General features: G+C 36.4%; 4 protein-coding genes across 9 annotated transcripts in view; 3 read left to right on the plus strand and 1 right to left on the minus strand.

The window, feature by feature from the left end:
- LOC118273903 (conserved oligomeric Golgi complex subunit 5) lies at nt 1-2548 on the plus strand. The gene has a single exon (XM_035591101.2). The coding sequence runs from the start codon at nt 100-102 to the stop codon at nt 2338-2340; it is 2241 nt and encodes a 746-aa protein (XP_035446994.2). The 5' UTR covers nt 1-99; the 3' UTR covers nt 2341-2548.
- On the minus strand, nt 2501-13087 carry LOC118273902 (lon protease homolog, mitochondrial). 5 transcript variants are annotated; one of them, XM_035591097.2, is made up of 16 exons: nt 12549-13083; nt 11617-11878; nt 11169-11469; nt 10882-11011; nt 9966-10106; nt 9494-9657; nt 8933-9162; nt 8383-8575; nt 7736-7923; nt 7214-7389; nt 6716-6881; nt 5308-5494; nt 4448-4637; nt 3953-4105; nt 3016-3069; nt 2501-2665 (listed from the first exon to the last, which is right to left on the minus strand). In XM_035591097.2, exons 1-15 carry the CDS (start codon nt 12930-12932, stop codon nt 3040-3042), a joined length of 2895 nt encoding a protein of 964 aa, XP_035446990.2. In that variant the 5' UTR covers nt 12933-13083; the 3' UTR covers nt 2501-2665; nt 3016-3039. The 5 variants fall into 5 exon arrangements, with proteins under 5 accessions (XP_035446990.2, XP_035446993.2, XP_035446989.2 ...); XM_035591100.2 differs by lacking the exon at nt 3016-3069 and having other exon boundaries at nt 2501-2612; nt 11169-11415; nt 12549-13087; XM_035591096.2 differs by lacking the exon at nt 3016-3069 and having other exon boundaries at nt 2501-2612.
- LOC118274144 (glycosylated lysosomal membrane protein A) overlaps nt 9394-25715 on the plus strand; it is a 20640-nt gene continuing 4318 nt past the window's right edge. The window contains exons 1-6 of one of the 2 annotated variants that reach the window (XM_050707837.1): nt 9394-9406; nt 17913-18162; nt 18837-19082; nt 23960-24142; nt 24774-25004; nt 25446-25579. In XM_050707837.1, the coding sequence (XP_050563794.1) occupies nt 18100-18162; nt 18837-19082; nt 23960-24142; nt 24774-25004; nt 25446-25579 (857 nt within the window). In that variant the 5' untranslated portion in view covers nt 9394-9406; nt 17913-18099. Of the gene's footprint in view, nt 9407-17852; nt 18163-18836; nt 19083-23959; nt 24143-24773; nt 25005-25445; nt 25580-25715 lie in introns of those variants that run through there. The other variant, XM_035591537.2, reaches the window with a different exon arrangement.
- On the plus strand, nt 13219-17269 carry LOC118274247 (probable tRNA (guanine(26)-N(2))-dimethyltransferase). The gene is made up of 10 exons (XM_035591681.2): nt 13219-13375; nt 13495-13743; nt 13874-14061; nt 14319-14547; nt 14762-14910; nt 15269-15437; nt 15726-15946; nt 16431-16568; nt 16759-16926; nt 17094-17269. The coding sequence occupies exons 1-10, from the start codon at nt 13331-13333 to the stop codon at nt 17239-17241; spliced, it is 1704 nt and encodes a 567-aa protein (XP_035447574.2). The 5' UTR covers nt 13219-13330; the 3' UTR covers nt 17242-17269.

Raw genomic sequence — 25715 nt, forward strand, 5'->3', positions numbered from 1 at the left:
GTCACAGTGTCACACGTCATTGATGTCATCAAAAACTTGTAAACATTCGGGAAATTGTTTTATTGAATTCTATTAAGAAAAATACAGTACATAAAAGCTATGGAAGCGAAAGACGTATGTGTGGAAATAGAAAACGATGAGTTTTACAGCAAGTTCTTAGACGAGTCTATAAAACCAATTATCAATGAGCAACTATCGGTCACAGATCAAGTGAATAAACTCACTCAAGGCATTGAAAAACTTACCAAAAGCTTGGAGAAACAAGTCCTAGCCAAACATAATGATCTACTTACACAGGCAAGTCATATTTCTGACCTAGAACTGACTTTAGAATCGGTACAATCACAAGTACAAAGTTTGCTACGCGGCGCCGAAAAATTGAAAGATAGAGTACATACACCATACTATGCGCTAGAGAACCAAACAATAATGCTCGAAAGAGTTCAAACAACGTGTAATTTATTAAGGCACGCCTCTAAAATCCTTGCTTTGTGGAACAAACTGCAGAGTATCAAAGATAACCCATCCAAAGAAGCCATTATAATATTTGAACTGAATGAGCTGATTAGTGACTATGATTTTGAAGGAATAGATCTTCTCGATGAAGTGTTAAAGGCTGTTCAACTTAAGAGGACAGAGTTACTGACCAACTCTACTGAATTATTGCAATCAAGTCTCCTAAGTGGTGACAAGGCGAAACTGTTGCAATGCTTCAAGGTGTTCCACAACCTGCAATGTACAGAGGAACAGATCAAAAACTCTGTCAACAGTATACTGAGTGACTTGAAAAAGGAAATAACAAATGCACTGAATGTACAAATGGTTTCAATCGAAGTCAAGAAATCAAGTTCAGGAAGAATTGCTCCTGGAAAAGCTAACATCATGAATGCTCAGGATTTCAAAATAAAACTCTGGGATAATATTGAGAGGCTTTTCAAAGTTGACATCTACAACAGCTGCACTAAAGTAATAATGCTTCAGAATGTGGTAAATGAGTTACATGCCATTGGAAATTTCAGGAATATTGCCAAGAACTTCTGGGCTGACTTATCCCTTGTGTTCAGCAGTGAACTTGAGAAGAGCCCCCTCACAGTCAACCAGTCTGTAGAGATTGACTTCCCTAGATTACTAAAAAGCTTCAATGATTTACTCTCTAGACTCAAATGTAAGGACCTAGAGATGAACCGCTCAAGCCTCACTAAATGGGAGAATTCATTCTTATCAAAATCTTTAGGGAAGTTACTTGAGCCTGTCAGAAGCATGTGGCATCTGTCTCAAGTACCAAACATGGACCAAATAGACAATGCTATCAGAGTTATTGCTGAAGCCCTGAGCATCTCACTTGGTGACAAACAGTTGAGCATCAGCTTGGCTAATAGCGTGGCTAAGTCCATCAAGCAGATGACTGTTGAAGCTGAGCAGAGAATATCGATGGACAGTGATGTTGCCCAAATCATAGAACCACCAACCAGCTCGCAGCAGAAGAATGCTGACCTCTGCAACTCCTTGTACTACTTCTCATCACAAATTAAAAGGGTTCTTGTTAACATGAACTCAATGTTGCCTCAAGAAAGTATACAAATAGTTCAGAATAGTTTGAAAGATATTTCCAGTATGCCCATTCTACAACTGTTTGCGGAATCCATCAAGAATTCCCTTTATATTATATTGATGACTATGCATGATGAGCCTGACTTGATCAGGGCTGATGATCCAACTGGGAAGTCATTGTCATGTTCTCCTTATATGAAAGAATTGCAGCAATTTGTGTCCAGGTGCAAAGATATTTACCTGTCAATGTTCAATGAAAAGTCTGCTCTAAATGAGTGCTGTGTGGACATAGCAAGAGCTTGCATTGAGAGGTTTACTCAGCATATTTGCAATGTGAGGCCACTGAGTAAATTTGGGCGAGCTAAGTTGCAGGTAGACTGCAAACATTTAGAAACTGCATTATCTCCTCTTCTGAATGATATGACTGAGCTAGGAGACCATTACAGACAGTTGAAGGCCTTGCATCTCTTGCTGGAAAAGACTCCTCAGGATATAGCCAAGAGTCAGACAGAAGGTGCTTGTTTACCATACTCCTTGGTGATGATGTTCCTGTTCTCTCATGGTGGGCACCAGTTGTTGGCGCCTCACACTTGTGCTGGTTGGAACATACAGAAGTTGATGCAATGGCTGGACTCCCATAAGAATGAGAGGGATAGGCTAGAGTTTGTGGCTGGAGCCTTGCAGAGATATCAGAACCATGTGAGACAGAATCAAATCGCGACATATGATGAGGTGTACCCAGTGCTGCTACAACTGCTAGAAGATGGCAGAAAGTCTTTGAAGAAATAGGAATTTTAGTCATATAGCATGCCTATTCAACCCACTTATTTAGTATTATATAAATGAGATGCATTTTAAGCTAACAATATGTTATCCTCCATTTTATCCTAAGCCATAGTCATATTTTAAGTTATCACAAAGAGGGTTTGACTCTAGAATGAAACTATAATTACAAATATCATATTATTTATTGAAAATAAACTTGCTAAAACAAAAACAGTGTCTTCTTTGGCCTCCGTCTTCTACATACAAGTGTTGTTCGCGATGTTGCCCACTTCAATCTGACGCAAGACATATTATAATTTTAATTTTTCTTCTTCTTTTTCACCTTCTCCTAGAAAATTAGGAAAGGATAGTAATTCTAGCAAATGGACGCAATATCTTGGGGAGCAAGGTTGCTTACTATGAAAATATATTTATGAGATTGAGAGACAGGGTGGAATTGACCTTGGCCCAGAATTCAAACAAAATAAAAATATAAAAGAACTTAGATCTGGCCAACTTAAAATAATTTAAAGACTAGATTTTCCTAACGCTGATGTGTCTCCCGGAAATTGATCCTGGCAGTGCTCGTGATCATAATGATCATTATAGTCTATTATAATTATTTTGTTGTAGAAAACTCTAAGTGCGCCATAATTTCTAAGGACCCCTGAAAATTATGACGCTATCAAACTCACTTACCAGATCAAATGCAGCAACATTACGTCACCACTTCGCGCTTGCATTCTGTGATTTCTGTGAGAGGGTGGCGTTTATTTAAAAAATAAAAAACAGGAACAAATAGAGACGAAAATATAAAAAGACAATTAGAAAAGAACTAAACTAAAAACTTTAATAAAATGGATGTGACTAACACTGAAACTATCAGGCCAACCAAAGAAAACTACAGAAATAAAAAAAAAGAAAAATATTTAATTCCATTCAACAACATAATATAATAATGTACTGACCAACAAGCACATACACACATCTACATAGCAATATCTACATACTTCATACATAGGTACTTATAATGAACAAATGCATAGACTTATAATAACATTGGACATGTCTTCTACTGTACTGGAGTCAAGTTGTGATGTTTTTTCAGGGTCGGATTGTGATTATGGAACTTATTTGTTTGTTTAAGTTTTGTTTATTCATAGATCCTAATCCAACCCTGAATTTTATTATTTGATGATTTACAATTGTAGCTGATCTACTACTAAGATATTTGCTGTTGTTTTTGGTCATTAATACTGGAAGTAGTATAAAATACACTACTTTTCAATAATTTCAATAATGTTTAAGTGCACATACACTACACTGCAACAAAATCATCAAAAAAGCTACAATTTCAAGAATAAAATGCCCAGAATTGATGGAAGTGGTACTGAGAAAGTTTGGCGAATAAAAATAAAGTGCTGCCTCTCAAGTTATAAACATTTTCTCTTACAAATAACTATGAAACATATTATATACATATAAATATTGTCTCATTCCCAATTCCATATAAAAACATTCCACCAATTCTATAATAATCCAATATCTATTAAAGCCTACTTTGACTTATTAGAAGATGTCTACTGGCAAACTAAACTAAACCTTAAGTAGTAAGGGCTACAGTCTATGATTGAACCTGTTGTTGTTGATCGAAGGCGATCTTGAGAACCTCGTCGAAATCGCTGACAAAGTGTATGTCCACCTTTTCCCGTATGAAGGCCGGCAGGTCGTCGTAGTCGCGTCTGTTCTCCTCGGGAAGGACTACACAACTGACTCCGGCGCGCTTAGCCTGAGGGGAAATAAGGTAAGTAATATTAGAAAGGTACGTGAAATATTAATTTTACATTTTATGCAGTAAAATAAGTAGGCTTAAAAGAATAGTTGTATATATTAATTAATTAAACTACTACATGCACCCTTAACAATAATATAATAGCAGTGTGGTTTGTTTATTTTATCCAAATTGTGTATGATTCTGAGTGCATTATTGAATTTTGTGTTTTTAACATATGTACTTTCAACACTGAAGAGATCTGTTTTTATTAAACAAACCAGGTTTCCTATCTACTCTCTGAACAAAAGATGACTATATACATTATCATTGACAAATAGATGTACATAATGAACATACCGCAATAATCTTCTCCTTGATCCCGCCGACGGGCAGCACGCGGCCGGTGAGCGAGATCTCGCCCGTCATGGCGAGGTCGGGGCGCACGGCGCGGCGCAGCGCCAGCGACGTCAGCGCCGTGGCGATGGTCACGCCCGCCGACGGACCGTCCTTCGGGGTCGCGCCCTCCGGCACGTGCAGGTGGATGTGGCTACAGTCATTGTTGAGTATTTAGTAAAAGTATTATCTTGTAACCAACTTGCAGAAATAAATATCATTTAGTATTTAATAAGGGGACCGTCAACATAATGAAAGGCATATTCACATAGGAAAGAGTTTAATAAATAAATTATTTCAGTTTTTGACAGACAAAAATGTACATCAATTTAATAGTTTTGGATGGAAATTGGTTAGAAACTTCATTTTATAAATTAAAATAATTTTCAAAAGGCTTCCAAACCAGCTGATTATTTATCATTCTACATTAGGAGAACCAACAGCTAAAACGAATTTGGCACGACAACAATCAAAGCTACTTGAAGCAGTAATAATTTAGCTTTTGAGCTGTAAACTTAATTAGGTAGACCCAAACCTATGAGGGAAGATGAACAAATCAAACAAATTAGCTGTAAGACATCATATTATTATAATTTATAAATAAAAATAAGTCGGGTTTTCCTTCCTGACGCTATAACTCCAGAACGCACGAACCGATTTCCACGATTTTGCATTCGTTGGAAAGGTCTTGCGCGCCGTGAGGTTTATAGCAAAAAAAATCTGAATAAAATCAATAAAATAGCCTGTCTGGTGGCGAAACGGAGTTCGTCGGGTTTTGCTAGTAATTTATAAATGAATATAAATAAATAAATGTAAAGCCTCACCTAGTATTCAAGAACTTGTTCTCCGGGTAGTAAGTAGCCATGTAATTCCTGGCGACAGTGAGCGCGATCCTGGCCGACTCCTTCATGACGTCCCCGAGGTGACCGGTCAGCTCCATGGACCCGAACGGAGACTTGTCATCTGTTGCCGCATTGCGGATCGCTGTCTCTATGAATAATGTGCTGCCACCTGGATGTAAGGGAAATGGTTAGACTTGTTAAGGAAATATGACCCTTATCCACTCTAACGTCCAGCCGCGCACGGCATCCGAACCGCGCGCGACTCGCAAGTTCGTCGTAACAAAAAACCTATATAGCTACTGAACCGTAATGCCTAGAATAAAGAAAAGAATACCAAAGAATACTGATCAATCTTAACGATTTTTTTAAATCTTTAGTTAATCTTTACAATACAATAAAACGGGTTAAACATGAAACACAGAAAAAAAAACAGAATTATTTCTACCTTTTTAGAATATACGGCACAACTATTGCATCAATAAAATATTTTTACAACAAACTAGACTCATTACCCTTTCTTTTGATGTATATATGATTATATTCGGTTAACTCTAAGTATTGTAATTAAATCGAAAGAAAACACTACTCGTAATTTTACACATCAAAAAACCTGAGGAACACATTGACATTATTATGGAATCTTCAATGAATTTAGTATATTTCTCTTTGAAAAATGTATTATTTTGCTTATTACGAAATGTATTTCGATATTTTATATACATTGCAAAGTATGTAAAATATGTATAAACAAAACTAAAAGTGGATTTTTTTCGAAACAATCGTTTGAAGTTAAAATTAGACTAGATTTATCAGCTAAAACTGTGATATTTATACATCATCGTAAAGCACAAATCTTCTAGTTTATTTTGATGTATAACACTTGCAAGATAAATTAAACAAAACTGTAGTATTTACGACATAATTGTTGGAACTCACAAAAACACTTCAAAAACGAGTCAACAAACTTTAAAAATTTATGCATATTACAACGCCATGTCTTATTTTTTCGTCGAACAATTTATTCAGCTGTATAGATAATCAGTCAAAACTCACCAAACAAGACCGTATTTTAAACTAGAGGGAGTTAAACAGAACTAGTCGCTTTGGATACTATAGTATCCATGGACGCTAGAGTGGTTATAGACTATTATTTTTGATGTTCACAAAATTGCGAATGTCATCATTATCAACAAGCCGCAACTGTTTATTACTTGTCTAAGGCCTTGAGTTTTGTCTACAAAGGAGTCTCCCGTCAAAATTGGTCCGGCCATTTCAGAGATTAGCCAGAACAAACAGAAAAAAAAAACCATTTTGGTGTATGTTTTGCATTTCAATATTACAAACACATACTCCAATTTTATTTATTAATCTAGAAAAAGGTTAGACTCACCCATAGCAGTCCAGGCGAGTCCCATAACAACTCCTGGCGGTGTGATGTCGTACATGCGATCGTGTTTGAAGGTGGGCTTCCCAACTAGCTCTGTCAGATTCGCTTCCGTTACTTTCATTGATTGAGTCTCTTCCTTGACTATCTTGTATGCTACTTTTCGGGCTATCTGTTTAAGTAGAAAGGTGTATTGTTAGTTGTTGTTTAGTAGGAATGTATGTCAATATAGGTAGAGGGCGCCCTAACGATTGACGATGTATTAGAATATGTCCTACATGAGAGAATCATGAAAGTGCGGGCTCGTCGGGACTTATACAGTGACTCCTGATTTTAATGATTCTCCGTGTTTTCCTGCCTTTCTCTTGATTTTTTTTATAAATCTTACGGAGCCCGAGACCTTTCCAAAGAATGTAAAACCGAGGAAATCGGTTCGGGCGTTTTGGAGTTATAGCGTCAGGAAGGAAAACCCGACCTTTTTTTATATTATAGATAATGACATACCTTCTCAATATGTTTCTGCAGGTTCCTGACGCCGCTCTCCCTGCAGTAGGACCGGATGAGCGCGTGCAGCGACTCGGCCGTCAGTTCCAGTTGGGCCTCGCTCAGGCCGCAGTTCTTACGCGCCGTCGGTACCAGGTACTGCTGGGCTATCGCTAACTTCTCTTCTGCTACGTAACCTGGAATAAATTAAAAAGAGAAATAACGTCATGTATTTGTCAGTAAATCGTAAAACAGATGTGTAGTAATAACCAATTATTACTTGTAATAAAATTACACAAGCTAGAAACAAGCTCCTTTACTTTGCTCAATAAGGTTCATTGACTTTCAATGTTATTAAGGTCGAATTTAGCATTAAAATCTAAGACTAATTAATGAGAATTTCCAACACTAAAACCAACAAATAATCAAGGCTATCTTTGACTCTGACGAAAACTCACACATTTTGTATCAATCGTTGTCTTTTAAAGTCTTTTAAAATATACTTTACAACATATTCACACTCAGAATCTACTTTAAACTCACCAGACATATCAATAAGTTCCATCCTATCCCGCAGTGGTTCAGGAATATGTTCCACCACATTAGCCGTGCAGATGAACAGCACCTTGGACAGGTCCACCGGCACGTCCAGGTAGTGGTCCAGGAAGTTCGCGTTCTGTTCCGGGTCCAAGAGTTCTAGGAGAGCTGATGATGGGTCGCCGTGAACACCCCTAAAATGGAAAGTTTGGGTCTACGTTTTTAATACAATTGGATAATTTCTTAGTAGTAGCACGGAGCCTGAATTTGTGTCCAGTATATGGCAATAGCTTCACCCACTATTACATGGGACTTATAGCACAAATGGTGAAAAGTAAGTAATGTGCACCTCAGCCTACCCCTTGTGCGGGGATGAAAGGCGTGACGTTGAGTCTGTGTGTCTTTTTGAGAAATAAATAGTTATTTGTTGTTGTTCGTAAATATGTAATACTACAATTTTAGTTGAAGACAGACTCTGTTGCTTCTTATGTTTGTTAGACTAAGAACCTCTATTTACGTTAATGCGGCACCTACCTTACTAATACCAATTCGAAAATCATCCTTACAACAAACGACATAAAGTAGAAAACCGCTAAATAATACCAAAATATACTCAACCAAATTTTAAAACCTTCCTTCTACCCAATACTTACTTGCCAATTTTGTCCACCTCATCAATAAGCACCAGTGGGTTCTCAGTTCCAGTCTTCTTCAAGCACTGCACCAGTTTACCGGGCATAGCTCCCACGTATGTCCGTCTGTGTCCTTTGATCTCCGCAACGTCTGTCATACCTCCCACTGAGAATCTGAAGTATTGTCTGTTGAGCGCCCGGGCGATCGAACGAGCTGAAATATAACTTATATTTAGGACTTGAAGGTTAGAATTTATTTATACTAATATCTAATGCTGAAAAGTTTGTTTGAATGCGCTAATCTCTGGAAGTACTGGTCCGATATAAATAATTATTTTTGTATTGAATAGTGTATTAATCAAGGAAGCCTCGATAGGCTATAAAACATCACGCTATGACAGTTTTTTGGTCTAGAAGCACAAACTGCTGAATTGAAATTCTTAGAACTAGTCATATGACTGAATATTAGTGTATTATATAGGGGACCCTAACGGCTTACCATCAAGGGACCTGTCCGCTCGGTGCATCCGATTTCATAAAAAATAGAAGAAAGAAACCTTGTACCACTCACCTATACTAGTTTTACCAACACCAGGAGGTCCATGGAAGCACAATATCTTGCCCTGAGTAGAGCCCTTCAGTTGCGACACGGCTATGAACTCCAATATCCGTTTCTTTATATCTTCCATGCCGTAGTGGTCTTCATCGAGTATCACTTGTGCATCTTTGAGCTTGAGATTCTCTTCTGACGTCACTCCCCAAGGTAGAGAGGTTAGCCAGTCTAGGTAGCAACGGGTTACACTGGAAGATGAAGTAAAAATATTAGTTGGCTGCGTAATGCTCGCCGCGTCTATGAACCCCGTGTATGGCTTGAAACTAGTCGAGTTACCTTGTCAATCATTTACGTGGGTAAACTGTAAAACATAATTAAAGGAATACAATAGATGTGATGTGTGAGTTCAGGGGTTTCTCAGTCTCCTGTAAATATGTGGATTACATGTTTAACTTAGTTTTAACTTAGTCGTCTCTTACGAAACTTGCGAGGGTAATAACAATCGTATTCTACCCTGCCGTCAATAACCGGTAATTAAATAAATTACGAGTATGTATTTTATTTTAATTTCCAACTTACTTGAACTCAGAGCTATGGCTTTCCAAGAAGTTCAACTTGTTGAGTTCCTCGTCGATAACAGTCTGTACCGCCTGCGGTACCTTCTTGTCAGCCAGCCGCTCCTTGAACTTGTCTCCGATGGCATCCTTGTCGTCTTTCTCTAGGCCTAGCTCTTTTTTTATTACCTGTTAGATAATAAAAAATCTTTTTTAAGTAGATGTTTTATACACACTTTAATAGTAGAAAATTTCAAACTCATTTTATAAAGTTTAACTAATCAAAATTAATAAAATTTCAATACCAACAAAACCAATCCATCTTGCTCGTATTGGAATCTACTTTATTGATTTTCCAATATGTCTGATGATTAAGTTATAAACTAACAATACCAATTGTATTTGAAATAAAAATAGCATAATGTCATGTTTTTTTCTTCTGCAACATAAAATAAAGATCCTAAATTTTAAGAAAGTATGAATAATACAATACCAACCTTAAGCTGTTCATGTAAGATATACTTTCGATGTTGTTGCTTCACTTTCTCCTCAACCTCTTTGCCGATTTTAGCTTGCAGCTTAGATAGTTCGAACTCCTTCTTTAGGAGCGAGAGGGACATCATCAACCTCTTTGGTATCTGTTGAAGAAAACATTTATTTTATTCAGATCATGCTTATTAATCCATGAATGGGTAGGCAGAGGTGCACACTTATAATGTAACGCACCAGTAACTTTTCACCAGTTGGGTGTATTATGAGAGAATTTCATTTGATTCGCGATACACGACAAATTGGAAAAATATTCAATAGTTTTTTGACCTAGAAGACAAGACAATATTTAAGAAATAATACGAAAACGAAATAATAGTGATCCATTATTGTATTAAGGTATAACATATACCTACAATCACGTAATAATTTTGAATGAATTGCCAAAACTATCTATAGATACATTACATATTGCAAAACATACAATAAGATTATGCAAATGTTGTATCAACAAAACATAAGTTTTATGTAAATTTCAAGTTGTGTCAACAACGACCTCACACTTTCTTTATTGACCTCATAGCTGCCTTTAGTGATAAATCAATATAATATACAAAATAACTCTTTCTCGTGATACATATTATTATTCTGGATCTGAGTGTTTGCCTGTACCCTTACTTTGAATTTGCTTTACGTTTAAAGTAATCGAAACGAGGGACGGCGCTCTAATTGGCCTGCTCTATTTGAGCAACTAACCAATCAGAGCAATGAACACACTCTCATTTCGATTACCTTAAACATAAAGCAAACTCGTGCTAAGTGAACTAGAATGTTTCTTTAAAATTTATGTTTACACGATTGCGAATATTCTAGAAGTGAGGAGGACGGGAGGAAGATACATATATGTATTTATTTTGTACTTACATCCATTTCCTCTAGAACAGCCTGCAGCTCAGCCGGCTCCGCGCCAGTGAGCGCCGCGCCCAGGTCCGACAGGTACACCGGGTTGTCTACCACTCGCTGGCCTTGTGCCAACATGTGATGCAAGGATTCCCTGCAAGAAGGAATTGAGTAATTAACTTCTAAATTATCGGCTGTAAAGTTTTCCATTATTTTCGAGATATTTACACACCAAAATTAGGAAGAACTTAGAAAGTTTTTTTTTTCCTAAAAAAACTACAAAACAGTTTGAAAATATCGATAAAACTCACCTGTACAAAGGATTTAAATTAATAATATCCCTAATGGTCTTAATGACCTCCTGGGTCAAGGCCTTCACCTCCTCAGTCTGCTGGAACTTCTCATGCATCAAGTTCTCCACCTTGACCATCATAACTTGATCAGGAGCAGGTTTCTTAGCTTCCTTCGGTTCCTTGGCAGCGTCTTCAGCTGCTGCCGGCTCCTTGACTTGCTTCCTCGTGTTTCGATACTTGCGCCGACGCCGCTCCGCATCAGATTCTTCGCGGGCAACGTTAAGCTCCACGTTAAATAGCGGAAATTTCAGCTTCATTTCTGAAATGTTCAAACCATTTCAGAAATGAAGCTGACCAAATAATGAGATGATAATTCATGAAAATTTTGACACAGAATGATGATATAACCAATTTTTAGAAGCCAAACACCCATGCTGTAAACCCTTGAATTAGAGGTTCCACTCACCAGCAGGCCCACTTTCGATCTCATCTTCGATGAACTGTCCAGTGATCTTAATTCGTCTGTGAGCCATCACAACTAGTCTAAGCTTATAGTCCATATCTTGCATCTCATGGATCTGTGCGAACACACCCACTTGATGCAAGTCATCTAAGTTGGACACAACATCGGACTTCTCATCTTCTTTCTTACGTAAAAATATACCAACATAAGGCTGGTTCAGTTTTACTTTACGTCTTATTAAGTCTATTAAAGCTGGGTTTGATATCTGTAAATGTAAATTGGAAATAAGTTTTCAGACATTATAAATTCAGAATGTATAAACCAGAGGTGGCGAACCTTTACATCAACATCCAATTTTTTTAGAGAAATGGTTTTGGAGGAGCTATATGTGCCATTAAATAATAATATTATAACTGAAGTAGAGTCCCAGTTCAGCAATAATATTGTGAAAATTCAATAATTCTGAAAATAACGATAGGCATAGGATAAATATTGTGATCAACAATCTACCCAAAATAGTGTGCTGCATGCCAATAATTCGCCATTCCCTGGTATAAACTGTACAACATTAATAATAAATAAGTTTCACATTATCATATAAATGAAAAAGATCTAGAAACTCATAAAAATGAACAATAACATTATTATCTTATCTAAGTACTTCATGACTGAACTTAAAAAAGAAGACATACTTGCTGATTATACACCATAATAAATAAGTATTCATGGTCATATTTTCTGATTGACCTAATTGGAATAAAGTGAGAATCTAATAGCTTTATTAATTGCTTACATTTTATGAGCAAATTACCACACATAAGTACTACTTACAGTTTAAATTATGGTATAACATATTACAACCACTCACGAGTAAGGTGAAAAACAGTAATATGGACCAACATTCTCACAGGAATCTAGGGTAAATGATAACTAACCTCAATAAGTTTAATAAACCGCGGGAAGACGGGATTCCTGTTGATGGCGATGACGGGCACTTGTGGCCACACTTCAGGCACGGCCACCGTCGCCGGGAGATGACTGCTGAACAGCGGCGTCTCATCTTTAGGCTCAGGATCCTCATCAGGGGGGTCATTCTTATTGGTCGAAAAATACCTCCCAAATCCCACTTGCTTACTCGGACTCAAATAAGTACTGTTATAACTACATATCCGCGCACCCCTAGCACCAGCTACCCCAGAATAACACAACCTTTGCACCGGTTTACCGTGTGATGCAACTTTTGTTACACTACGAACCACCGTCGACTTCAACGTCGGGTTGAGGAAACTGTTCCGCAACAAACTACTGGCAGTGTGCATTTTTATAGTCCTATAACAGATCTAGATGTTTTATGAGCCGTGTTCCATTTAAATTTTATTTAATCCGGTAGATGAGTAGGTTATTTTTCCAGATTCTTCAAGAAATCGAGAATCGAGATTAGGATCGAACTGTCAGAAGTCTGCTAGCATTTTTGACATTGACATTACTGAATTTAGTGATGTCTATGTTTTTTATTCCTCCTAGAGTTGAGCTCGAGGTACAGTAGAGAGTAGAAGTCTCGAAAAAAAACGTCATTTCGAGCAATATTGACGTTGACATGTCAAATCTATGACATTGACAGTGACATAATGACATTATCACATGAACATGCCGTAATTCTGTGATGTTGAATTTGCTCTAATTTTGCAAAAAACGGCTATTTGACTGTTTGAGCTTTATGAATGCAGTAAGATACTGTAGAATAGCTACAACCCTTATCCAGGTTTGTATTCTTGACTCTGATGAGCAATCAACGTTGAAAACAATTTTCCAATCCTTTAAAAGTTAACTAACTCTGTCAAAAGTTTGTAAACATAACCTTATTTTCCGATTAAACTTTAGAAAATTATGAAAATGGAAGCTTCGACAGCTACGAAATCCATAAAGGAAGGTAAAGCAGAGATATGTCTTACGACGGAGAAGGTTTTTTATAACCCTGTACAGGAATTTAACCGAGATTTAAGTATAGCAGTGTTGACAATATTTACTAATGAATACAAAGCTGAACAACTAGCTAAAGCTGAGAAAAGGGAGAAAAATAAGGCAAAGAACACAACTGAAGATAAAAAAGAAACTGAAACTAACAATGAGGTATATATAACAAATGTTTTAATTTAAAAACACTATAAAACTAAAACACTTGTTGATTTTTGCCATGTTTTTAGTTATTACTGTTCTTATATGAATCTTAATAAATATTTACACTTTAATGACTTTACAGATAGACATTTCAATACTAGAAGCGTTGTCCGCAACAGGTCTACGTAGTATTCGTTATGCTAAGGAAGTGCCAAATGTGACTAAGATAGTTGCCAACGACCTATCCAAGCAGGCTGTGGAGACAATACAGGCCAATATAGTGCACAACCAGGTTGACAACCTTATTGAGACCAGCCATGATGATGCATGGTATGATTTATAAGTGTTTTGTCTATTTAGCTGTGATATTAAATATAAGATTAGGCAATTAATTTTGAAGCTATAGGTTTGCTAGAAAAAAGTGCATGTAAATCAAAATTAAAATATTAATTTGCTAGATCTAGTAATGTCAAAAATTTGTCTTTCTTATATTTAAAATCCATATTTGTATCGGTAGTTAGTATTCCCACAAGTGTATTTAATATTCTTAATAAATATAATTATGTAAGTCTCTATTATTATTTCAGTATGGTGATGTACAAACACAAGCATCCTTTGAAGCGTTTTGCAGCAATAGACTTGGACCCCTATGGTTGTCCCTCGGTATTCTTGGACTCCGCAGTGCAGAGTGTGCAGGATGGTGGCCTTTTGTTAATAACTGCTACGGATATGGCGGTTTTGGCTGGAAATGCACCTGAAACTTGTTACTCGAAATATGGTGCTATCAGTTTAAAAACTAAATGCTGTCATGAAGTTGTAAGTTAATGCAATTTATTTTAGACTTGAAAGTTGAGAATACCAATTAGAATTGAGTGTATTATGATTTCATTATATTGTATCTGAATCAGTACTCTGTTTACTCTGTTTAGCAAAGCTTGTTGATTTCAGTAAAATAAAAAATTTGATTCATTTCACTTATAGTTTTTCAATATACAATGCAAATTCAATAGTGTTTCTAATGTGTTTTCAGGCTCTAAGAATAATGCTCCAATGCATAGAATCGCATGCAAACCGCTACAGTCGGTACATAGTACCGCTGCTCAGCATATCTGCTGACTTCTACATTCGAGTGTTTGTCAAGGTTTACACCGGTGCTATCCATTGTAAGAAGACAACAAGGTAAGTCTGTAATGATCACTAGATTTTTGTATTGACTCATAACAAATTGCGTAAAGTAGAACAAACAGTAAACGTTTAAACAATACTCTTCCTACAGTCGGGTAATAAACAAATAACTCAATTAGAACATGTAAAAGATAAAGAATTTTTTCTTTCTTCCTTCCACTTGCAATCGGTCGCCAAACCATAAGTGCATTAGTTGAAAACAAAATGGTAATGCGGTGAAGCAACCAGTGCTGCTCCTCCCACTTATAGAAGGTGGCTCCTCTTCAGCCTCTTCACCACCGCAGTCAGATTCAATAGTTCAAATACAGTAAATAATATTGACTTGTCAATTTAATTCTTTATTACTTTCCAGTAAACTGTCAATGGCATACCATTGTACCGGCTGCGACAATATTACTCTCCAACCACTGGGTGGTTTCAAACCGAATCCGACGGAGAAGAACCCAACACAGACTAAAGCGTACCTGCCGGCAGCGCCACCTGTGGGCGAGTTCTGTACTAACTGCAATCAGAGACATCATGTAAGTAAATCTAGCAATTTTTTTAACATTGCTTCACACTAGTATTTTTTCGTGCGTTTATACTTTATAGACATACAATTTCACATGCACATGACACCCAGACCCGAAACAATAATTTGTGGAACACACAAAGAGTAGCTCCGTGCGGGAATCGAACCCGCTGGCCGCTACACGTTGCGCGGCAGCCAGTTGCCCAGCCACCGCGCCAACCGTGCAGTCTATTTTTTTTTTTATTATTGTAAAATAACATTCCACAACAGTAAGCTAAGCTTCTTTTTTTTTCACCAGCTTGGTGGGCCCCTCTGGTCTGCACCAATCCACGACGAAGCCTTCGTAACCCGAGTACTGAAGCACGTGGAAAATAACCCTGAACTCTTCGGTACCGCCAAGCGAATAGCTGGAGTATTGGCCATGGTCAGAGAAGAACTGCTGGATATACCGCTGTACCATTCCATGGACAGGCTCTGCGGGAGAGTCCATTTGGAGACTATGCCTATGTTAATTATGAGGTTGGTACAGATTTGTGCTCATTTTGTTAATAAAGTTTAACCTTACACATTCAATGCTGGCATAATTTACTGGCAATGGTTACTAAATTGTAATATATATTTTTTTAAGTTCAGTTAAAGGATCCCCCACACAGGCGCGTTATTATCGGTCGATAATATCACATGCGTTATTGCGATATCTGTTTTCAGTAAGTACATTTTGTATTAGGATGGTCATGTTGTAGTTACACGTTGCTGCGAAAATACCGCTGCAATAGAAGTAGGACGTTGCGTGTCTCGTACTGCGATATTCTGATATGAGTTCTAGAATTTTTTGATATCAAGACGCACACGAGCGTACACACACTTGCGATAATAACTCTCTTTCTTAAGAAATATCGACCGATATAGCGCGCCTGTGGGAGCCTTAATGACGGTTTTTAAAAGTGTATTCCTTTTTCCATTGCATCTCAATAATAATACAATTCCTCTACCACGTTTCCAGGTCAGCATTACTGAACGCCGGATACAAGGTGTCGTACTCCCACGCATCCCGCATGTCTATTAAGACTCGTGCGCCGGCGCATGTTGTTTGGGACATTATCCGCACTTGGGCACAGACTCATCCTGTCAAACCTGCTAAGTATGTTATTTCTATTGTTGCTTTCGTTATGAGTTAGTAGTTTAATTGGTAGTAGTGTTTTGTTAGCGTTGAAAAGTCTGTTTGGCCACCAACCCGCTTTCTGCCATAACGGCGAAGCGAAGATGTGGCCGAAGATGATGTAGGGTAAAGGTGTAGTGTGCAACTAAATATTTACTTTAAAATTATTCAGATTGGAAGCAGACCCGGTAGCGCGTTTTATTCTGGCGCAAGAAATCAAGACGCCAGTAGACCTGAGCGAGCGAGGCGACGCTAATCCCATAAGTCGACGTGATGGAAGACTGAGGTTCCAGTACAACCCTACTCCGCATTGGGGACCTGGATCCAGAGCTGCTGTCAAGTCAGTACAGTTTCTATCACAAACCGCTTTTCTTTCATCAATCCTTGCATCTATCTATGTACTTACCCATATGGAGAAGATTCTCTGTGCCGCCCTCTATCTTTCCAATTGATGAAACGCTATGGCCAATCTCTTGTACTAAAATATTGTTTCCTGTTTTCTTTCAGTGTGGGAGAAGAGAAAATATCAAAAGCAATTAGAAACCAAAATAAGTACAGTAAGGACAAGGATAAGAAAAATCTTAAACGACCGCATTCACCAAGTGATGATGAAGAAATAAAAAATGTTGATGCAAGTGGTGAAACAGCTTTGTAATTAAATTATATTTAAGTTTGTTATCAAATTTGACTTTTATTTCAACCCCTTATTATATTACCACATATTTCTCTTATTATATTACCACATTAGACGCCATGTCGGACAACGTTGTCCGAAACTAGTGGAGGAATAGCCTTTAACAGTTTTTTGTTGGCAGTGAAAGGCTTAATACTAGCTGAAGTAACAATTTCATTAACTCAATTTTAATAAATTAGGTTAATAAAATACAACTCTTCAATTGCTAGTTGCAAATGAATTAAAAATCGATTAAAAGTGGACTTCACGTACTCTTACAAAAAAAATGATTTTAATTTTCATCCATAATCATAGTGTCTTATTGTTGCTTGATAAATGTTGATGTAACAGTAAACGGAATCACATGAAAAAGGGAATAAAACCAAAAATTTGAATAAAAATTCCAAGATATTGTGAGTGCATCCGCATACTGTCAACAAAATAATGACAGATGCACGTTTCTAAACGAATACGACAGATGTCAAATGCTATACGACCAAATTAAAAAGGCATGAGTTGACAGGAAGTAAGTGAATTTCATTGAAAATTCTGTGAGACTTCGTGACACTGCGCATCCAAAACATAACATCGACATTGGTAGGATTATAGTATGACGCAAAAGCGAGCGAGGTGATCGCATGAAACTTGTGAAGAGAAAGCTATAAATTAATTAATTGATATTACTTATCGCTTTGGGAATAATTGTCGACGTCGTAGCGGGTACACGTGCCGATGTCATTATCATTTGTTTATTGTTCAGTGACACCAAGACTCTGATATATTAGCAACAATATTATTGATTGTTTTGTGTGAAAAATTACGTTTCCTGCAACGATAACAATGCATTTACAAACTTTGCTAATTGTTTTTGTACTATCTTTTGCGTGTGGACAAGACAGACGGGTAAGTTGCCTAACAATTTCCTTTACGTGATGGAAAAAATTAAAAAAAATAATGTTAAGGTAGTATTGTATTTCTATACACCCCCTTTTTATTTAGGCTTATCTCTTTGTTTAGAAAGCGAAGGTCATTGCTGTTAGGTTATTGTTATTATCACTGTTATGCTGCATATCCTTAACACATTATTATAACAATACTATTTATGTGGCTAGACATATAATATTTTTTTAATCACAACAGATGCTATGTGTCATCCGTTTTTTTTACATTCAGCCTTGTTCTGGGCAAAGGTATCATGCCACACATCCTCCCACTAAATGAAATAATCTAATGTTTATGTTATTGAACATGATATTATCTACATAATATTTGTTTAACCTACTTTATTAGGATAACAACAAGAATGGAAATATGTTTCTATTGGATGACTGTATTTGAATTTCTATGTTATAGTTAAGGAAAATGTGAGTAATTTAATGTGCTGGAATAAAAAATACCATTGCTGTAACTAATGACTATAATTAACTAAAAAATAAAAATACTAATAATGCACAATTCATAGTAATGATGACCTTCCGTTCCTTAAGATAGGCATCTAAATATAAATAATATAATCTAAGGAAATAATATTAGATTTTCACTTTACTCCAACTAAAACCTTTTTGAATCTTTCACAGATAATACCAAAATTGAATCCTGGTTGTGACGCTTGTGGAAAATCAACAACCCTCCTTTATATCAGGGCAGATGGCAGCCAAGATACTGTCCACCAGTTATGGGACTTTACACGAGGAATGCCCACCATCATCTACGTGATTTCAAAGCTCAACACATCATTGACGATAAACTGGAAATTCAATGAGCCAATAGAATTCATGCTCTCAGAGACACCGCTGTACAGCTTTGCTGTTACTATTGATAAGGTAATTCTAATGACTATTTGCTAGCTTAAGTAATGAGTCAGTTTGTTTGACAATGGAATTGATAACTGTGTTAACATTGACTGCCAAATATTGGATGTGGGTCAGATGTTTCTCTGCTTACACATTTACAATTTATTAGCACTTAACTAGTACTCGATAATAGATACATACATAACCTTACGCCTGTCTCCCATGGGGGTAAGCAGAGACAAAAACAGCACACATAGTTCTTAAATTATTGGCAAGAAATAAGGTGAATGGGCCAAACATTTTTTAATAACTAAGTAGGTACCAACTAAGTTCCAGGAGTTTTAAATCTTATCCTAAAAAAACCTAACATATTTTGAATTAGACAAAGTACTATTCAATTATTGTTTAATTCTCAATAATAACAGAGTTTTGTATAGTGTATTGTGTTGTCAGTTTTCCTTGAACTTCTTATTACAATACAATAAAATAAATCCTAAATTACGATTACATCATTAAGCGTCTTGTACATATTATACAAAGGACAGAGTTTTAATAACATGATTGTCAAATTATGGATGTATTGTTCCCTTCAAAAAGTAATGCATGATTTAATCCATATAAAAGTTTTCAATGTTATTTTAAAGGAGGCTTGGGAAAGGTCCTAGCTAAAACAATTATATGTAAAAAGAGTAACCATGCCATACTGTGGCCATACTCAGTTGTTTAAAGGTTACTAAACCCTCTCCTTAGCAATTGTTCTCAGAACAAAATCGTTACTAAGGAATAGTTTAAGTAATCATTACATGTATCTGAGTATGGGCAGCAAGACTCGTAAAAAAACCGAAACTCTGCCCTTGAACTAATAATTAAATATTTTCCTGCTCATGTTTTTGTATCCGCGTTTCTGATAAGAATAATAACCCATTTCATTGCATTGTTCCCGGAATGATCTCTGATTGACGCTTCCGTAGAAATCCCGCGTTATACTATACTGTGCATTAGTCACAATCGTATTTAATCATAATATCATATTGGTCCCAATATTATGTACATGGCCATGTAATATTATCCATGGAAATACACATTTAGGAGAACAGCATATAAAGTTACTCCAATCCGTCAAAATTGTTAATACAATCTCAACCTTATTACAAAATACGAAAGTTGAAAATGTGTTGTATGTACAGAGATGAGTTTGATATGCTGTGGAGTATATGAAATTATTATTATTATTATCATAAAATGTCTGACGTCATCGGTACTGGTAAATCGACCCGCATCGTCCTACAATAACATGCATCTGCGTTAAAGGCTCGACGCACGCGCATACGATTGCATTGTTATGTAATCAATACATTTTGTATTATACATTTGTCGATTTGAATTTTGGCTATTGTTATTGAGTTTACTTCGTTTCGTAAATATGAGTATTGAGTACCTATTGTGAGTTGTGGGAGCGTACAATTTTCGAATTAGATAAATGTATCGATTTATTTATTCCAAATTCGATTGGGATTTCGTTTCGCCCTCATCTGTAAATAAGTAATTATAACAAATTAGCTGACCCGGCAAACTTTTCTGTTCTAACACTAATAATTCAAGACCAAAACTAGCCAACTTGATCCACCCGTTTTCGAATTTTTGCGATTCGGACGAATAGCAATTCATTTTTAATAGCTACTCAAGTAACACAATTAAAAAAATACGATTCCACTGCACTGTAAATACACCTTTACGTAGGTACTAGAGTAGATACATAAACATTGGTATTTGAGCGTCCAATTTCACTTTCGAAGACAATTAGGTTAAGTAAACTAAGCGAAATAATAATGTTTGTAATTAACTACATATTACTCATTACTTTGTAATGCTTTAGTTGCTCTGTTAGTTCCTGTCATTATAGTAAGCAGTACACTGCTGTGCCCATACTTGCGAAGATTTACAAATGATTCATTCAGTATTGTTTTAACAGCCTCTAAAAATCGATAGTCAATTATAAAAAAACTTTATTTATGTTACATTTAGTTAAGTACCGTTTTGTCTAATTTAAATTATCTAATTTAAATGTGTAGTCAAATTGTTATATTAGTTAATTTGGCAAAAGCTGAAACTGACCTGACTGATGATTAGTTAATCATTAGGTTATGCAGACCTTGGAGCCTACCCTGGTTCTCGAATCCGAAGTTTCGTTTAATTTTCGGCCGTAGGTTTTATTGATTTACTAATAGAATTACTTGAAATAACGTTTAATTTTAATTTCATATCAAAAGTTATTTATTTATCTTCATTTCATTCGTTAATTTTTGTTCACGAAAGTTCGCAATAAATAGAATTGTAGTATACAATCTGCGCAGTTTCGTCCGAAACTTCGTTTTTCGTTGAATTAGAGTAGCCCCCTGATGATTAACATATGCCTAGGGCCTATGGGTATAGACATGGTTTCTGTCTCTGCAGATAGTAGCATAAAATACAGGCATAATTATAATATATAACCCTCTGTATTTTTTACACTAACAATACAGTAAGATTTTTAGTTTTAATTCCGTTTTAACAACTAAATATGTATCTTACTGTATTGTTAGTGTAGCATGGATTTCAGCAAAGTACCTAACGCCTGGTTCTATTTTATATACCTCTGTATTTTTTACAGAGAAATCCCTACAATGTCATTTACTTTTTCGATTTAGTTGTTCAACATCATGTCATAATGATATTTTCTTCTGAATAAAATCAATAATATTACAACTGAATTCATCACAAGAATGCCAGGCGTGTTACTACCCAGTATCGACCAAATATGTGCATTTGGTTCTAACAGCCGATAGTCTGAGTCATAGGTTGCGTCCCCATTCCGAACCAACCCGACTAAGGACAATAGATAGCATACCAACATAGTAAATAAAACTTTATTGCACAGAAAATAACTGCTAAATTAGGTTGATTGTAAGTTTGAGGACGGCCATTAAAATTGCAAATGTAAATTCATGTTTTTGAGTTTTAAAGTTCTTTAATTGGTTTATTTAATTGAAGGTAAACATAATACATTTGTCCGTGGTTGTTTCTCTGGTAAGCTGCAAAGATAATTCTGTGTTTAATTGAGGATCTTCTTAAAAGTAAGTGTCAAACGCAATGCCGTATTCGAGTATTTTATTTACTATATTCTTCTAAATATAAATAATTAATGTCACAATTTTAGTTACCGGACTCCTCCGTAACGGCTTTACCGATTTTTGCCATATGCGTATGTAGTAAATCTGAGTATCGGCTAGCCATAGTCCTTAGTGGTAAGGGCTGTTCACCCTTATTTTTTATGTGGCATTAAAAAATACAAACAACTAGTAATAACTTACAAGGCGAAACAATGTTTGTCGGGTCAGCTAGTCTTATACATTTCTAACTTCTCATCATCTTAGATAGACATATCTTTGGCGTAATCTTATATCATTTCAGCCAAGAATAAAACTAAACTGAAATGACCCAGATGTCCGTAACCGTGAAGGCGATTTCTTTGTACACAGTTCCATTTTATAATATTACGTAACATGTCTCACTCAGACATCAATAACTTTAGGAAAGATGTCTACAGTTGCAATGTAATAAGTTGTAACAAACAAAGTATAACCAATGTTTAATGATGTCCATGCTTGGCAAACCAGGCGGGTCGAACATCAAAGTAAAGTCAAATCATTTATTCCAATTAAACCATATCCTCTACTTTTGAAACGTCAACAAAGAAAGAAATAAATAATAATATTATGTCAATCTGTCCGTCAGTGAAGCTAGGTGCTCGTTCTAAAGTGTAGCATCGAATGGAGAAGAACAAGCAAGTTTCTTCCTTGGGTGTTACAACACCCACGGAAGAAACCCCATCAAATGTAAAAAAATGGTTTGTTAACTAAGGTACCTATATTATGTTCTCAATTACAGCCATATGGCTTTAAAGGACAGTTATCCAACTGCATTCCCATACATGCAATAATCGTGTAAACCACCGCACCGTAAAAAATATACGGCTTCATACAGCTTTCACAGTTTTCAGGATTCACGGTGACGCAATTTATTTACTGCTAGGTTTTGAAAATTAACTTGATAATTCTTTGCTCGATCAGGATTCTGGACTTACCTGAAGCCAAAATTAATAACCAATCTCGATCGAACAGCTTTAAATTAATATATAGATATTTGTGATTAGTTTTGGGCTAGCATCGGTTATTCAGAGGCCGGGCTGCATTTTTTGATAAACACAATTCTTTGAAACTGCGGACTCCAACTTATTTACTTGCCAAGCGTGAAGATTATGAAAGACAAACGCTTCTATCGGCCGTTAAGTTTCTTGATTCATAAAAACATAGCACTCTAGAGGAAATGACCTCTCGAACATTATCTATAGGTATAGGTATACCTACATAATTATTCTGTTTGAACAGTTGTTGATAAATTCTAATTACTTAGTACCTACCGACATGGCAATGTTCGCCAAAGGAGCTATTTAGGTAGGTAGTAACAGTAATATACCGAGTCATCATTACTAGTCATTAGTGCATCGTGTTGTTTAACCAGTTTTTATTTCTAATTAGGATAGGTTAGGATTAATAGGATAACCCAATTAACTATTTATTGTTCCCTTCTTAAATAAAAATGGCTGAAATCGTAGTTAATGACTTTAATTTTAACTTTTCTATTATATTTTTATATTTAGAAATATAATCTCATTGATTAAGTGGTTAAAAGTGCGACTGCAGAGAAGATCTCCCATTCGATTCCTTTAGAAAAAATATTATGCGGTTTTAGAATGGTGCCCAGCCCGCCGTTTTTATCATAAGATATTAACTCGAGTTAATGTCTTACTTTTAGGGACGAAAAGGCTTATTATATAATTTAATATAATAATGTACTTCTTGTTCCAGCTAACAGAATACAATGACATAGAAAACAACGGGTACATAGACAACAGATGCCCACAGAGGGCGCTGTCTCTGCGCGACTTGGAGTGGACGCGTGGCAACACTGTGTTGGACAACAAGGAGGCCATGTTGCATATGCGCGGGAAATTCGGCGAAGAGAAACAACATGGCGTTGTTGACATGAAAGTAAGTTATTGTTTGGAAATAAAGTGTTGTATCTTAATTTAACAATGTTGTAGAGATTAAACCGATTTACTTTTACTTTTTTATCTCGCGAGACAAAATAAGTTAATACAAGTTTAACGGCTAACTCATGTAACTGATCGACAACATAACTCGACTATTTTCAAGCCACAATAGGGACTCACAGTCATAAAAGGGGTAGTACGTAGGCACTACTTCTGACTACTGCTGAGGATACTTACAGTACTCTCAACGGATCTTGGCAGGTCTGAACTACGTGCAGAAGGCTGCGCAATAAGTGTAAAGGGTCAATTGTATTTAGAAATGTTCAATCTCTAGCCTAGATCGCCGCCCCCCGCACCTCGCCTCATGCCACCATTTGGTTCTAACAAATACTTATTGCGCAGCCTTCTACGTGCAGAAGGCTGCCAAGATCCGTTGAGAGTACTGTACTACTAGTTTTAAGTAATACTCATTGTAAAAGGCACGATGGTATTGACATACCTTTCCAGGTAAAATTCCCTAAAGAAATAAGAAAAAAGTCATAAAAGAGAAAAGAGTCTTATAGAGAGTGGAAATGCATATAAATTACAAAATAAACTTTGCAATAAAATGTTTTTATTTCCTTAAACAGCTCGACCTCCTGCCTTTCAAAGACTACGCAGTAGACCTACCGCATCTGATCCACACAGCGAACTCTACTCTAGTAGACGTTAGCCTAGTCAATCTGACGTCATCGCCAGACTACAACGCGTCGCGGTTTGCCCTGCACTTCACTCTAGTCAGCACGGACGCGAAGAACGAGAACATGAGCTATAGTATGAGGAAGAGCTTGGATGATGAGCATACTCCGGGAGTTTTTGAGGTGAGTAGACAGTGTAAAAATAATATGATTTTCTTTCTTTTTTTTTCTAATTCTCCTGTAAGTGTTATTAATGCGCTACCTTCTGCTGACGGCTACGGCTACGTCATACGTTCCCGGGTTAAAAATCTCATATGTCCTATTCCAGACCTTCTATTACTATGCTAATTTTTTTTCTTTAAAATACTTTTCCCCACACTCAGATTTTCTCCGGTGCGTTTACAAACATGTTCAATGTTCCTAAAAGCGCATGACACCCAGACCCAAAACAACAACACAACAACAAATATGTGAGGTTCATACAAAGAGCAATGCACGTTGCACGGCAGCCAGTTGCCCAGCCACCGCGCCAACCGTGCAGTCATTCGGATCCGTTCGGTTTACTCATGTAAATTAACGCCATACATATACCGTGATTTTTAATGTTTAAATTTATTTCCTTAGATATTTGAGATTAGGACTCCCAAGTCGAGTCGGTCGGACGACGGCGGCTTCATACAGTTCCGCCCAGTCAGCTACACGGAGCAGGAACGCAGCGTCTCATCTTCCACCAACGCTTACATATCTAACTTCACGCGGTAAGAACTATATTAATATACTATTATTATAATAACCATTAACTATACATATGTCAGAACATTTTTCTTGTTTCATTATTTATTTTTGTAGGAAATACTAATCTGATTTAGTTATTTTTACTTCTGAGAATTATAT

The sequence above is a fragment of the Spodoptera frugiperda genome, chromosome 3 (genome assembly GCF_023101765.2).
Source record: "Spodoptera frugiperda isolate SF20-4 chromosome 3, AGI-APGP_CSIRO_Sfru_2.0, whole genome shotgun sequence".
Lineage (NCBI taxonomy): Eukaryota > Metazoa > Arthropoda > Insecta > Lepidoptera > Noctuidae > Spodoptera > Spodoptera frugiperda.

What these genes read in the sequence shown, in the direction of transcription:
- LOC118273903 (XM_035591101.2), top strand. Translation starts at nt 100, where the DNA reads ATGGAAGCGAAAGACGTATGTGTGGAAATAGAAAACGATGAGTTTTAC.
- LOC118273902 (XM_035591096.2), bottom strand. Translation starts at nt 12,932, where the DNA reads ATGCACACTGCCAGTAGTTTGTTGCGGAACAGTTTCCTCAACCCGACG. An exon ending in TCTTACATGAACAGCTTAAG is followed by an intron (nt 9,658 to 9,965) that starts GTTGGTATTGTA and finishes ATTATCTAACAG; the next exon opens with GTAATAAAAAAAGAGCTAGG. An exon ending in GAGGTGGACAAAATTGGCAA is followed by an intron (nt 7,924 to 8,382) that starts GTAAGTATTGGG and finishes TTTCCATTTTAG; the next exon opens with GGGTGTTCACGGCGACCCAT.
- LOC118274247 (XM_035591681.2), top strand. Translation starts at nt 13,331, where the DNA reads ATGAATGCAGTAAGATACTGTAGAATAGCTACAACCCTTATCCAG. An exon ending in ACCAGCCATGATGATGCATG is followed by an intron (nt 14,062 to 14,318) that starts GTATGATTTATA and finishes TTATTATTTCAG; the next exon opens with TATGGTGATGTACAAACACA. An exon ending in ATGCCTATGTTAATTATGAG is followed by an intron (nt 15,947 to 16,430) that starts GTTGGTACAGAT and finishes CCACGTTTCCAG; the next exon opens with GTCAGCATTACTGAACGCCG.